General features: G+C 43.5%; 1 protein-coding gene across 2 annotated transcripts in view; it reads left to right on the top strand.

Moving 5' to 3' along the window:
• asic1b (acid-sensing (proton-gated) ion channel 1b) overlaps positions 1-15782 on the top strand; it is an 80902-nt gene that overhangs the window by 56044 nt on the left and 9076 nt on the right. For both annotated transcript variants that reach the window (XM_037251230.1, XM_037251231.1), the window contains exons 3-4: positions 13476-13626; positions 14861-14988. In XM_037251230.1, the coding sequence (XP_037107125.1) occupies positions 13476-13626; positions 14861-14988 (279 nt within the window). The remainder of the gene's footprint in view (positions 1-13475; positions 13627-14860; positions 14989-15782) is intronic.

The following is a 15782-nucleotide window of genomic DNA, read 5'->3' on the forward strand; positions in this document are numbered from 1 at the left end:
TTTTATTCACTTTGCTCGGCACAAAAGCGCAGCTTCAGGTTTGAAGTAAAAGGTCTACTTGTTCAAGCTGGACTACAGATTTTGCTTTTGCTTTTTTTTTTCTTCATAGGTTTAAGCTTTCTTTGTGTTGGAAGGCATTGAAGGCCGGGGCACATTTGCTTGGCTTTCTTTCCATGGCTACAGAAGTCAAGTTGCACATCGTTAGCCCAATAGACTCATTGTTATTTTGTTATTTAATATTGCAGGTTGTACATTTTTACTGAAGTACAGAGTGTGAGTACTTGGTGCTCATTTGTAATCAGTGGCATTAATGCGAGACGAAAACATTCACTTAAGTCACTGAACATTGATAATGAGATGAAAATCAGTGGAGCAATTAGGTACAGATGAGATGCGTGACAAGTGTCTGGCCAGGACCGGCAGCCATTTTACCAGTTGGCTAAATAGGCTGATTAGAGTGCTTAATGGCTTCGTGCAAGAGTGTACGACCAAAAACAAAAAAAACAAAAAACATGCTTCTCAAAGCGTGAAGAAGTATCACTGAATCAAATGTTTAAACTGCGCGTATTGTTAGAGTGCCTTCAGCTTTTTTTTTGTTTTTTTTAAAGCCAGTACAGTCCAATAGTAAATTACAATTTAGTGGAGATTAGTTTTTAAATTCACCACGTTTGCACTTAATCTGGTAGAACTGTTTGTTTTAAAACATTTGTTGCTTATTTAACTTGTGCACCATACATTTGCAAGCGCTTGCTTCTCGTTTGTTCAGCAGGGGGCACTGTTACTTCACATTACTCCGTCTATCTAGCCAAAGGACAGAAAATAGTTTTGAATTGAAGCCTTCCCGTTTTTTTGCATTTTAGAAAAAGAACCACGTTTTCAAATTGGACCCCACGAGTTTCTTTTTGACATTTGAACTCAAGTCAATCACGTGAATTGATATTATGAATATGATGTCAGGGAATTTTCTTCTATCCAAAAAGTCAAGCTTCGTAAAGTGCACACAAGGCTTATTAAATCGGTATTGTCATTCATTTTGATTGCATTTTGTTATATATTTGTTTTTCATTCTTTTTTCAGATATTTTTTTTAATTCATTTTTAGTTTATTTATTTTAGGGATTTTACATACCGGAGTAATTTATCAAATCAATGTGACTTGTTTAACCGGATACACACACGCACACACTTGTTTTTTACGCTTCTTTGATGTACATAAGCATCTCTCAGTTGAGATTTAAAGAAACATATGGCATGCTAATGAGTTTGTGTTGTTAAACCAGTCAAGTGATGCAAGTGAATGTAGTAAATGTGTCCAAGCAGGTTTTCCCTGAGCTGCTGTTAATCTTGAATCCCCTTTCCTTTGACGGAGCAGCAAAAACAAGTGCTGCAAAGCTAAATAAGGCTGATTCATGTCATTAGTCCCTAGGACAGACTGCACATTTGGAACAGCAATAATAGAGGTGGCGGTTTCTCAGCTCGTTAGGGGGTGTTAAGCAGCCAAGCAAATTAACAAGTCGACTCCATCGCAATCAAATGGAAAGAATCAAGTGACATGTTCTTCTCAGTGAATACAATGGAAATCTGAAGGACACCTCTTGCTTGCAGCCACGCAGGCAGCCACGCAGGCAGCCACGCAGGCAGGCAGGCAGGCAGGCAGGCAGCCACGCAGGCAGCCACGCAGGCAGCCACGCAGGCAGCCACGCAGGCAGCCACACAGGCAGCCACGCAGGCAGGCAGGCAGGCAGGCAGGCAGGCAGGCAGGCAGCCACGCAGGCAGCCACGCACGCAGGCAGGCAGGCAGGCAGGCAGGCAGGCAGCCTCGCAGGCAGCCACGCAGGCAGGCAGGCAGCCACGCAGGCAGCCACGCAGGCAGCCACGCAGGCAGGCAGCCACGCAGGCAGCCACGCAGGCAGGCAGGAGCAGCTTGCCAATTCCTTCCTAGCAACAAGTGCATGTGCCAGCAGAGATAATAATGACTGCGTTTTATAGCTTCTTCAAAATACAATTCAATTGACTCCACATGATGTATACTGTCTCTGCAGTGTATAATCTTGACTGTTTTGATTTCAAGAAAGAAATGCCCTCTGGAAGTGAGAGAACATTGCAATTTTCCTCGTCTGTAGTCTACTTAAATAGTGCATCAACATCACATGTCCAACGGTTGCAATAAAAAGACTGACTCCATCAGTAAACATCAAATGGAAAGGGGAGTGTTTATTTAGCAGAGAACCATCCATTCATTCTAGAAGCGTGAGACCCCGCAGGGACTGAGTAGTTGACGTCATTTATCGCAAATCCCAGACGTTCCCTGGTTGACGCTGCCTTGATGAATTGTCGGCATCATCCAGAGTTTCCTTGCATCCATCCTTGCGCGCACGCATGGTTGTAAATGGAAAGATGATCGACATCTTTTCAGATGAATACAAATTTTAAATTTACTTTATTTCTTTTTTTAAATATATTTTTGCTTTCATCGGTTTCATTTTTAATCTATTCAATTTTATTCTTTTTCCGTGTGGTAAGTTTTATTCTGTTTTATTGTATTTCTTTTATTGATTATAATTTTACATTGTTTATTTGTGTAAATAGCCATTTGAGTTTGGAGTTTATATTTTGAATCCAAAAATGCATGTTGCGGGCATTGCATTTTTGCTCGCCTAGGCAAGAGTGAGGCTTTTTGTCGGTGCAATTTCATTCTAAATGTGTGTGAGAATATTGGTAGGCTGGACTATGTGTATGTCTTCCACAGAGTTTAGCGAGTTTTTAAGAAAGCCTTAATGATGATGGTGTTCTCTCATGGCAAGGTCAAATCCCCACCCACATCATGATCATAAAGTGGACATGAATTTCACATGGGCCGTGCCCCTGCTCATTTCATTGCGGTTGTGCCGAGCTTGTGACAAAAGAACCTCATTCCCCTTTTGCAGCGGCTGAGCTATTCAACTCTATCTGCTTATTAGAAAAAGCCCATGTTGTGTTGTAACCACAACACTTTCATTTCGACGATCCAAGGACGAGAATTTGTCGAGAAGTCTTTATGTGAATCTCTTCGGCTCGTTGCGCCTCGGCTGGACTCTTGCTCACCCTGGCATTGTTTTCGTGGTAAAGAAATGGCTCATGCACTTCTCGTCTGGACATGTGTTTCTGTTTTTGTGTGAGGTGGGGGGGGGGGGGGGGGTGACACTTATGGCTGGCGACACATTATGGATGTAATTATCTCCTCAAATGGTTCCTGCCAAGCGCCACCTGCTTCTCTGTCGGCAAACAGACCAGGCATAGCTTCATTCTGTCTTGCGTGACTGTATGTTACATTCCAATAGATAGGCTGATTTATTTATTGAGCCCAAGCGCCCATTTGTTTTCGATTTTGGGCCTAGAAGTGATTGCAAATGTTTGCTATCATGATGACTTTACTAGACTCGGGCACATTCTTCCTTCTTTTGAAATTTCAGTTGCGTAAATGAACACTGGCATCAGAATAGATGCTGTATTCAAATAGTGTCATTGCTTTGTGAAGAATGATCCATTGCCTGCTTTTCTAGTTTGGTGCAGTTTTGACAGGCTTTTGAAGCCGCTAGCTACCAGTGACTGTCACTGTTGTTGCTTTCATGTGTCGTGTTTCAGCAGGCTTTTGCTATCTATGTCTTGTGCATTTTATCATCTATATATGTATATACGTATATATGAAGGCTTATCTGAAATCCCCAGTCTGCGCTACATCCCTGTGTTTTTTCTTCGCTTTAAATAGGGTCATGAATGTTTCATTCCTGAGAGAACCGTCGGAATATATTCAATATTAGATCAAGGAAATTTCTTGGGAGTGACTATCACCATTTCCAATAAAGCAGGGGATTAAAAGAAGGCAATGTGGTGCAACTGCGCTCCAGACCTGCTCTGACACTTTGATGAACTGCATGCACAGTGTGTCCAATAGACAGATTTTTCAAGTCTAAGTGTACTCTATGCAAACAACTCTACTATTAAGCTAACAAGCAGGTAAATAACATAACGGACATTGAATTAATAGTCAATTCCAATTCGACAAAGAAAGAATCCATTTCCATTATCCATCACTGGAGACTATGTAGCACCTTTGGTCCAAGGCTGTCAAGCTACCATTTCCTACCGACATCCAAGTGTAATAAAACACTGGCTCGGGACTAAATTGTCCTCCAAAGGAACATTAAGGCTGACACAGTAATCATCCAAATCCTACGTGAACCCTGAAACATGAAATGAAATTGCTGGTGGCTGAGTGGCTAATCTCTGGTTACTCCAAGCGCAGGGCCGACTCATTAGACAGGGACCGGAAAAATCTACCTGCACTCAACAAATGTAGAAACAGGGGAGAGAAAAGAAAGGATGTGTACGCCAGTAGGAAATTGTACAAATCATGGAAGTGGACGTACGACAGACGCATCTCAATACATTTGGATAGAGTGGACATTTTCATTTATTTCAGTCATTAAATCATTTAATGGATTGACTACAGAGGCTGAAATGTTTTAGGGTTGACTTTTTTCTCATTTAGATCATTAACATTACAGGTGATAAAGCATCTAAATAGGAATATTGCATGAGCAAGCGTCCCGATGATTTCTAAATGACATGCTAGCTAGCAATTGGCTTCACTGGAAACGTTTTCCTGTCTAGTCAATGTGAATAATGCGTTTCACTTTTAAACTTAACGATGGAAATCAACATTTATTCAGATGCATCTATATGTCAAAAGGTAAAACTGGTTCTGGTCACCAACCAGTCCAATTTGTCTAACATGCATGTTGTTGAAATGTGGGAAGAAGTCAAAGTACCTCAAGCATCAATTGGAAATGACATTCTCGGAGCACTTTTCTCCATTCTTTTGCTGATGTTTCTGTCCAAATCTACGGAGCCGCTGGCCAATTGAAGCGCTGGGATGTGTCGTTGACATCTGCCAGCAGATCCCTGAAGACAAAGACAAAAGGAATATCCTAATGAGCACTACTGACCTTCTGTTATTCTGTGAACTTTGTGTGACCTTGGTATATTCAGGAGGGCCTCGTTATTCCGCCGCTTCTTTTCCAAACCATTTTCTTTGCAGCCCTTTTCCCCACGGTCACGCAACGCTTCACAGTGGAGACTTGCAAGTCCACACCGAGTGGTTGGGGGAGTTCAAGAGTCGCTAGGCTGCATGGCGCCCGGCTCCCGTTGGAACGCATTTTAGACGATGAGCACCCACCCGAGCGAGCATGAAGCACCACTTAGTAAAAACTCCCTGAGGGCGTGATGGTTGCACAAACTCCTGCAAATTCCTTGCTGGGTCTGCTAGCAGCCTGCCCTTGTTGGCCGCCCTTGAAGCTTTACCACATGCCTGCTATTTTCCATTTTTATAGTCAACCCTTTCACCTGCCCTTGAACTCTGCTTGTCTATCAGTGGACCATCAAGTTCCTTTCCTTGAACCCTTCGATCTCGCTTCCTGCTAATTTAGCGGCGTAGCAAGACGACAAAAAATGCGGCCAGCGACAAGGAACACTTTCATCTAACTACGACAAACTCGTCTGATGAAAAAATTGCTTTTGCAACACTTTTCTGACATGAGTTGCATTCCAAAGCGTATTTGTTGTTTTCATGACTTTAAATGGGTTAAATAACAGCCGAAATAGGGATGGACTATTAGTATGGATGTGTCAAAAAACATGAATTTGACGATATAGTATCATTTCCTATGTACCTGCGGCGAAAAAAGCCAAGCGTGGAGAGTCTCTGCTGCTGAGCAAAAGTCAATGAATGGCAGCCCGAGCAGCCTTCCCATACTGTCTTTTAATCTCGCCTATTTCCTCTCAAATAGGAACAATCCACTTCCTTTTAGACAATTGCCATGTTTGATGTTCAATAAAAAAAAGAAAAAAAAAATACAGCACAGCACATCAAAACGTTTTCCAATCAAAACTCCAGGGTTCAAAGGTTTTCCCGTTGCAGCGTGTCAGAGAGCGGCCGATCGTAATTGCTTCATGATTGTTCAGTTCAGTCACGTTTGAGCGCGTTGCTCAGTGTGCGGCCGGCTGCCCTGAGTCAGTCCCCAAACAACCCCGTGAAGGCTTTTCTGGACTTTCCTCAACAGGTGAAGAAAAGTCGTTTTGAAACCTATAGCTTGGTGCTGTCCAAAGTCATTTGCCATAAATCATGTCTTAGGGAACAAGGAGGCAAGCATGCCCCCGCCAATAAACAATTCAATTACTCCTTTGTGCCTTAGCTTTGAGACAATTAAAACCTCGTTGTGAATAAAGCTGCATGAGTAAGCTTTGTTTTTTGTTTAAACAAATGTGCTTTTTGTAGTTTTTCAATAATGGTCCTATTTTGATTTAAACATAGGCATCTTTGATCATTTCTCCAAAACCATGACCATGTGAAAAAGCAAATAAAACAACAGGCAACAGCTTGTCACTCACAAAGTAAGGGGCAAGCAAAGTAAGTCAAGACACCATTATATTGTACTTACCTTGTTATCTAGTAAATCTTGTGGTATTTTAGAGTGATGCGATAAGAGCAGAAAACTGCAAGTAGGTGAGTTTTCGGCAAACACCAAAAGAAAAATCAATAGGAGCTCAACTATGCAGGGATGTGCAGGTTTGTTTTCTCTGCGTGTTATTTATGTGTCTAGTCATGGAGTAGACTTGCAATCCATTTTTTCTTCTTTTTCTTTTAAAACCTCCCATAGTGTAGGTGGGAAGCTGAAAATAAACCAACTCCTCTGCACAAGCTGCAGCTCTCTCTCTCTCTCTCTCTCTCTCTCTCTCTCTCTCTCTCTCTCTCTCTCTCTCTCTCTCTCTCTCTCTCTCTCTCTCGTGTTGCTCTACACAGTCAGTCTCTGTGCTTCAGCATCACCTATCCATCCGTCCATCCGAGTGCGCGCATTCGAGCGAGCGCTGGTTGCGCACGATCATCAGCCCCAGCCCCGCACGCACGCACGCACGCACCCAAGAGAAGAAAAGATGTGCCAATGCGATTCGTCCGCCTCCAAAGTGAAGCCTCCGGGTTCCCTAGCCGACGCGGGCAAGCTTTTCGTCAGGCACAGCACCCTGCACGGCCTGAGGCACGTCTTCGGTGGCGGCGGCGTCGGCGGCGGGGGGGGCTCGTACCCGCGCCGGGTGGCCTGGCTGCTGGCGTTGGTGGCGGCCGTGGCTCTGCTGCTCGCCTGGTCGTCCAACCGCGTGCGCTACCTGCTCTCGTCGCCCGTGTACACCAAGGCGCACATGGTGTACGCCAAGCGGCTCGTCTTCCCCGCCGTCACCATCTGCAACCAGAACCTGCTCTTGCCCAGGCGCATGAAGAAGACGGACATCTTCAGCGCCGGAAGGTGGCTGGGGCTCCTGGGGAGGAATTGGCAGGTGTCTCCGGCAGCCAGGGAAGCTTTGGCGGCGCCTTGGTCGCAGCAGCGCACCGAGCCGCCTTGGTCGCAGCAGCGCGCCGAGCCGCCTTGGTCGCAGCAGCGCGCCGAGCCGCCTTGGTCGCAGCAGCGCACCGAGCCGCCTTGGCCGCAGCAGCGCACCGAACCGCCTTGGTCGCCGCTCTCCCGCATCCTGGACTTCAACCACTTTCTGCCTCCCCCGCGGGAGTCGCAGCCGTCCATGAGGCAGCTGCTGGACCGGCTGGGCCACCAGCTGGAGGAAATGCTCTTGTACTGTCGCTACCAGGGAGAGATGTGCGGCCCGCGCAATTTTAGTACCGTGAGTGTGACCACCAAGTCCTTTCTTGAAAATAGATGGATTTCTTTCTTTCTTTCTTTCTTTCTTTCTTTCTTTCTTTCTTTCTTTCTTTCTTTCTTCCTGTTGCTGTTCATTGTTTGTGAGAAATATCATTTGATTCTTCCACCTCAACCATATATGGTTCACTTCCCAATGATATTTTGTTTTGATTCATGTATATTCTCATGTTGGTTATGCTGGTTGCTGAAGAACTACGTTGTTTTTTTTGTTTTTTTTTGAGGATGTACTTGGGTTTTGCAAAGCTCCAGTTGTAGTAAATGATTTCTATGCAATGTCGACAGTGTGCTTGAAGCATGACTGTGGCCTGCTCTCTTTGCAAAGGTACTACTTCCACATAAATACACTTCAAGAGCTTGATGGGACAAATGAAGGCAGCCTTATGGCGCTTCCTCTCTGAAGGCACTCCTAAGACAAATGTACTTAGGTACACTAACCAAGGATTTGGTTACTTCTCAGCAATGAGCGTGATATCTTTTTCATGTCAAATACGTGCCTTGTGTAAAGTTGCCTGACACCACCACATTTATGCCTCAAGCTCATGTTTGAGTGACACTTGAGACTTCAAAATGCTTCGGCGGTCGTCTCCTGGTCCTAAAATATTCTAATGTGGCAGGGATGCTTTGCTGTGGCATTCCGAAGGGTGACGAGGCCTACTTTGAACCCCTAACCCTAGTTTTAAACCCTACTTTGAAACCCTAACTCTAGTTTTAAAACTACTTTGAAACCCTAAACCCCAGTTAAAATCCTACTTTGAAACCTTAAACCCTAGTTTAAATCCTACGATGAAACCCTAACTCTAGTTTAAATCTGATGTTGAAACCCTAACCCTAGTTTTAAATCCTACTTTGACACCTTAACCCTAGTTTTAAAACTACTTTGAAACCCTAACCGTAGCCCGAACTCTAACCCTAATCCTAGCCCTAACCATAGCCCTAACCTTAACCCTAGCCCTAACCCGAACCCTAACGCTAACCCTAACCCTACTTTGAAACCCAACCTAAACAGAGGAGGGGGCCATGTTTTTTGGAGGGGGGGGGGGGGGGAGCTGCATTGATAATCGATGAAGCCTGCGTGGCCTCCGGGCGTGCGAGAAAAGCTGTCTGCATAAAATAGTCAGTCGCACTTGAGAGACGAGCCATTTGAGGAGGACGTATGCCCCCCTTTTTCCGTCATGTAGTTTTCAGGATGTATTGAGTTGAGTGCACAGACGGCGGGGGGGGGGCTGTAAATGTGATTTGCTGGAAGTTATTTCCAAGAACATGCCCATTGCACGGTGCCGCTGTCCCTGTTTTTGTGTTTAAGACCTAGGTAACTGAATTCTATTTATTCCGTAGTTGCTTTGTGGCTACTGCCTCTCTTTGATGGATGATTTCCCGTCTGTATTCAGCCATGCTACATTAAGATGGAGAGACCCCATAGGATACTTTTTCATTTTTTTGAAGTACACCTTTGTAGGGTCTGAGCAACCAATCCAGTCACACGAGCATAATGGATGTGGTCAAGTTGTGCAGGATGGAAATGAGTTTTTTTGTTTTGTTTATTTCTTTACAAAGGTGACGTTTTTTATTCGTAGTCCCATAAGAAATGTTGAGCTTATAGTAATCAAATTCTTCCTTGCCAAAATACTTGTGATGTGTTTTTAAGAAGGAAAATGGCATTATAATTGTTTACATAAATTAGGAAAAGATCAATCTCACCATCCTGAACTGGAAAATTGCAGATAAAAATTGATGGACAGCTAGTTGTATAAACATCATCTTTCTCTTGTGCGTGTGCAGTGAATTGATCAAGGCCATGCAAATTTGTGTTTTGACCCAAAATACCACGTGGGACAAGATAGACGAGGCTGATGATTTGCTCTCAACAGGTCATCAAATCGGGTCGAAAGGCTTTCTTCATCAGATGACTTCAAATCCGGACATAGCGGTCGGTGCTTGATTGCTTTGTGTTCTCATTTGACAGACTAAGTATCTTTCCTGTGATACATATTTCTGATTGCTACTCCACAAATAGTATCACAAGCTTCAAAACAGTTTCATTTGGACTGACCTTATTTATCCATTTGTTTTCTATTGCACTTGTCCTTATTAAGATTGGAGGTCAACTCCAGCCTCTCCCGGCTGACTTCGGGCAAATTGATCATATTATCATCATTGCATATCTTAACATTATATTTAGCTTTTATCACATTGGGAAAAACTGTTCAGCGTATGTGGCATACCCATTGTTTTGCACAACTGCCGTTTCATGATGCTTTCCCAGCTGAATCTCCATTTTCACATCGTAACGCTTGTTGGCAAATACGGCGGGCCCCAGATGCTGCACAAGAACTTTCCCAAGTTTAAGATCAGGGGATGTTTGAGAATATTTGCCATTTTTCACATGTCCTGAGTGTTGTTAGTCACCTAAATGTTGAACAGAAAGTAGGCCAAAGTCCGAGGGAGCGGCGGCCAAAAGGGAACGCAATGGGTTTTGAGGGCATGCGCAATGTACTAGCAGAAGCATGACTTTTAGGGTTGTTTTGAACTTTGCGCTCCACTCTGGTGAAGTCCCAGAAGAGAAATTGCAAGCTTCAAATAAGGTCCACCGTTAATCACTGATAGGCACTGCTTATCATCTTAAAGGTTTACGGTGTTTGCTTTTTTTTTAGCCCAACATTAGTATTCAACTGTGGTGGTGCTTTTCGAGGTCTTTTAACAACCTTATAAATAAAAGTGTAATATTCATTCTATTTAACGGCCCTGTTTTCTTCCCATGGCTCCTGTGGGAAATTCCAAAAATGTGATTCATTGCCGAGCTGCTCGTCAATAGCTTCATGTTTATTATCTTGTTTTTTTTTAACAATTAAAATAGGAAACGTAGTAGTAAATTTATTCTGATAATCATCTTGTAAAACAGTTGTCCGATCTTTATGGTTTGGAGGAATGGAAAGGGGAATACACATGATGACTACAAAATAAATTGGAGCGCCACATTGTGGGATTTTTGGATCTCGGTGTTATTCGGGAGCTTGGTCATGAAGTGCTTTTCTCCACCAGTGAAAATACAATCCACATGTCTTTTTTGGAGTAGCCACCCCACTTGAAATTTAACAGTGGAAGAAGATCTCATTTGCATGAGAGAGGACAACGCCCTGAAAACGGACTTATCCGTATCAAATGTTTTCAAATTGAAAATAAAACATTCAATGCGTTGATCTGATTCATTTGCGCAACTGGGTGCATGACACTGGATGAACTGACACCCACAGCTAGGCACCGTCATATGTTCTCTCGGGGGTGTTTTTTCTAAGTGCTAAGACAGGGATGGTGGTTCCTTGGCAACTTTATGTCTCCATGTGGCGCTCGCAGAGGGACTGATCCATCGCCCAGGGCGCGCGCTCTCAACACTCTCAGGCTGTCACTCTGTCAATTATTTAGCCAAGATGATACGTTTTATTTATTTCTTTTATTTATTCGTTCGTAGGTAGGTAGGTAGGTGGGTGGGTTGGTAAGTAGGTAGGTAGGTAGGTACTTTATTGATCCCCTCATTTATTTATTCGTTTATTTATCTATCGATTTATTTCTTTTTGCAAGGACGCAAATAGGTCAATGGTTTTTTTTTGCACTGTCGGGCTCCATCTGATAGATGAAAGGCGAGCGTGCAATGTGACTGCAATATGGGATTGATAAGCAAAGCTTCTTAGGGATTACAAATATTTGCTCAACTTTTCTGCTAAATAGACACGAGCGCCAACTCGATTCTTAATGAGATTTTCTTTGGATATCACCTATTTGGTATCAAGAGGAATATCACACACTCCTTTGGTTTTTCTTTTAGAAAAAAAAAAAACCCCTCTGCTTTGACTCAATAGGCAGACGTGTTGCGAAGAAACCTCGACAAAGTCCCAAGGTCAGCGCGGGTTCCCCCTCCCTGTGCTGCTACACCTGACTCGATGCAGACGGTAACCACAGCAACTCGGGCTTACCCTGAAGTTATCGACGTGTAGGTGCGGGTTGCCGACCGGGATATGGATAATCGTTTATTTGGCCCACAGTTGGTTAAATGTATCTGTTATGGCAGCAAAGATGATGCTGTGTGCTCAATTCTCTCAAGGGGATAAATAAGAGAAAATGAAACTTTCATTAATTGCACAGAAAAAGTTTTCTTGCATGTATAAGATGATTCCAGAAATGAAAAAAAAGGCCTTCCCTTCCTTATTATTTGGATGGTAAACAAACGTGTATGACCGCCAAAGGTTCCTTCTAATTTAAAAGCACGCATGTCCGTAGTGTGAAAAGACTTTTGCTATTATTGCCAAAGATTTGCATCCTTATTGGAAAATGAGGGATCTCCAGCACTGCTGCATGTGTTGGAGCCAATGTTGATGATGGATGGATGGATTGATTGGCACAACACTCACTGGCTAAGCCCATTTGAGGTTTTTGTGGGTAGCAATTGCTTGTTGAAAGCACTTTCAAAATGAATCGATTTAAAAGCCAAACCAGAAGCTTTTTTTTTTTTTAAACCCAATGCTGCCTTTTATCTTTTATTTTCGTAAAGCATTTCGGGGGCTTCTATATTGTCTACTCTATTGCACGCATTTTCTAGCATTTCTAATCTTGTCAATAATCGTTTTATGATCAAATTGTAGCCCCTGACTCATAATTGAATGGTGAAGGGCCCAAAGATGTCTCTTTCTGTCTTTTTGACAAAAGCAGCAGCAGCAGCAGCAGCAGCATTATTGTCCTTGATAATTGTTTGCTTGTTAAACAAATGAGCCGTTTGTTCGGGATGGCAGCCGCTTTTCATTGCGCTCATCCCGTTGTAAAACATAATTAGCAGCTGAGGTGCTAGCAGATGTCCTGGCGCGATATCGCAAAGGGCGGGCGGGCGGTCGGGCGATGATGAAGCGCGATATGATGAAGGTGAGGGGAGCCTTTTGAAGGATGTTCAAATCAATTTGGTGTCCCCCCGAAGAGTCAGCGTGGTGCAGACACTCCGAATCCACTTGAAAGGTTACAACTCCTATATTTTCTTTCTGAATTCTGTCTCAAGCGCTCTCGAGTGTCCTCAGAGGGTAATCTATGAAAGGGCTTTTGCAATTGGAGTAGTTTGTGATTAAGCAGCGTTACTTTGAGGTTTGTACAGATGCAGGAAGGATGGGCGGCGTCCATGAATCCTAAATGATCATCAAACAAGCAACAGAAGAGCACTATGGGGTTAAAGGTTTAGCATCAGCAATGGGTCTGAAATACCTTTTCAACAATTTGACAGGAGGAGTTCCAACTCTTGAATTGGCCTGAATGGTTGCTTCAAACTAAAATGGATACCTTCCTGTTGGATTTCAGACCAGGGTATTTGATGCCTTCTGTCTTGTTAGACATGTCCATCCATCCAATTTAGTTTGCAATGGTAGTACTGAGGGACATTTTTGTCTGCTTCTCCAGGGCGCACCACTGAATGAGAGACTTTGATTTGTTTTTACTCCATGTGAATGTCAACATGAAGGTTAACTGATTAGTTAGTGAGAGTGGATGCCGTTATAAGAGGCTGGATGCAGGCCATGGCTTTCCATTTCCTAATGTCCGATACATTCAATTATAGATCCATTAGTTGACTGGCAGGCATTGTTGGGCCAAAAGGTCACAGCCGAGCTTTTCACGGTGGCCACTCGAACATACGTATGTAGCCTTTGTTGCTTTATACGGATTCACAATGTATACATAGAGTTTATTTTGTCTTTGTCAGATCTTCACACGCTACGGAAAGTGCTACACCTTCAACTCGGGCCAGGACGGTCGGCCTTTGCTGTTGACCATGAAGGGCGGCATGGGCAACGGTCTGGAGCTGATGCTCGACATCCAACAGGACGAATACCTGCCCGTGTGGGGAGAGACGGGTAAGAGTACGCCTCAAAAAAATCACATCACTGCAGGAGGTTTGATAAAATGGCTTACACCCGCCAATGGCTGATTCAAAATGATTCCAGCCATTTTTCCCTTTAAAAAATATTATGAGCATTGTAGTACAATGACACGGTGTCACGTTTTAGAGCACTAAGGAAGCCCCCCCCCTCAAAAGTCCGATCTCGATGGAGAGTAGCACCGTGTAATGCAAGTGGTAACCTGGACTCAACTACCATTTTCCGTTCATGTTTCTCCAAATAGCATATAATATTTGAAATGGAGTTGCTTTTTGAGACTGCAGCTGTGGCCGATTAATCGAGGACCAAACGGAATAGCTGATGTCTTTCTTTCGTCTGGTCTTGTTAGCGATAGTGTTAATTCCACTTGCTCCCTAAAATCACAAAATGTTTGCACAAGCTGTTTTCATTTAATGTGTTGGCTAAATGGAGACAAATGGATCACTGGATTGCATTGCACTACAACTTGATCAGTGGTTGCGCGCTATTCATCAGACAATCAATAGAGGAGCCATGGATCGTCAAGCTCTCATTAATTGCCTTGCTTGGTCATTCGCTTACTTTTCCAGATATGCTCCGAGCGTTGACCATTCGGAAACTCTGAATGCTGCTGTGTATATTTATATACGTGTATATATATATATATATATGTATATATATATGAGCTGAGCACTATTATTGAAAGTAGCCTGGCACTTATTTCAAAGGCAGTAATGAACATCAAAATGCAGCCATCCTACACATGAATGAATCTCAGCTGTTCGTAGCAGTCAACAAATAAATAAAAATCCACAGTGCAGTGCTTCTTGCTATAAATGTCTCCATAAAAAAATGCTCAAACAAGTGTTATATATGCATTGTCCCAATGAGGAATCATGGCTGTCAAATGGAAATCCAGTAAATAGAGCCAAGCAATGCGGCAAATAGTGAGTGACAAATAGTCATTGAAAGTGCTCCCTAAAAATGTTCATTAGCGCATATATGTATGAATAGTTTGAATTGTAAATATAGCACAAGCTACTATCCCAAAAGGCTCTAAAGGCAGGGTAAAGTGAGCCCAACATTGGTACTTACAGTATGTGCTAGAACTGTATTAGAAGGTGAGCGTAAAATCCGCACTTGTGAAAAATCGAAGGTGCGCTTTTGAATAAGGTCTACCTTTTGTGTGGAGCGAATTCCCAAATGTGTCAATGTTGTTGTGTTTAAACAGACGAGACATCGTTTGAAGCAGGCATCAAGGTTCAGATCCACACGCAGGAAGAGCCGCCATTCATCGATCAGCTGGGATTTGGGGTGGCGCCAGGCTTCCAGACCTTTGTTTCCTGTCAGGAACAACGGGTAAGTCTTTCCTGAGATGAGAAATAGGATCATGTCTGCTTGGTTTATCAATTTTATTTATTTTTATTTGTGAGCTACTTATTTCACCAACTGTTGTTGGGTAGTCAATCAATTGGTTGGTGTGTCTGTTTGATACTTCGTTAGTTTCATAGCCAGATTTGGGGTTTTGCTTTGTTTGTGAGACACTTGGTGAAACTATTCTGAAGTTGTCACTTTGTCTTGTTTGTGTCCGCTTGCATTTGGGGCAAAGTGAGGCAGTGACCCAGCAGCAGTTCCAGAGGATTTTCAATCAAATGACTCATTCGACCTTTTGGCAGAGATTAAGATTAAGATTAAAGTCCCAATGATTGTCACACACACATCTGGGTGTGGTGAAATTTGTCCTCTGCATTTAACCCATCCCCATGTGATTTTAATCCATCCCCTGGGGAGAGGGGAGCAGTGAGCAGCAGCGGTGCCGCGCTCGGGAATCATTTGGTGATCTAACCCCCCAATTCCAACCCTTAATGCTGAGTGCCAAGCAGGGAGGCAATGGGTCCCATTTTTATAGTCTTTGGTATGACCCGGCCGGGGTTTGAACCCACAACCTTCCAGTCTCAGGGCGGACACTCTACCACTAGGCCACTGAGATGGACCTATTTTATCAACCGGTTTATTGTCCCAGCCATTACAGCGGTGATCAATTTCAGGATTCTTTTTGGGACGCAACTCATCAGACAGACGGGCCTGGCGGGGGTCCCAGAATCAATGGCAGCGCCTTGCACCCCCACAAGCTCCCTTGCCACGCAACCATC

The sequence above is a fragment of the Syngnathus acus genome, chromosome 5 (assembly GCF_901709675.1).
Source record: "Syngnathus acus chromosome 5, fSynAcu1.2, whole genome shotgun sequence".
Taxonomy (NCBI): Eukaryota; Metazoa; Chordata; class Actinopteri; order Syngnathiformes; family Syngnathidae; genus Syngnathus; species Syngnathus acus.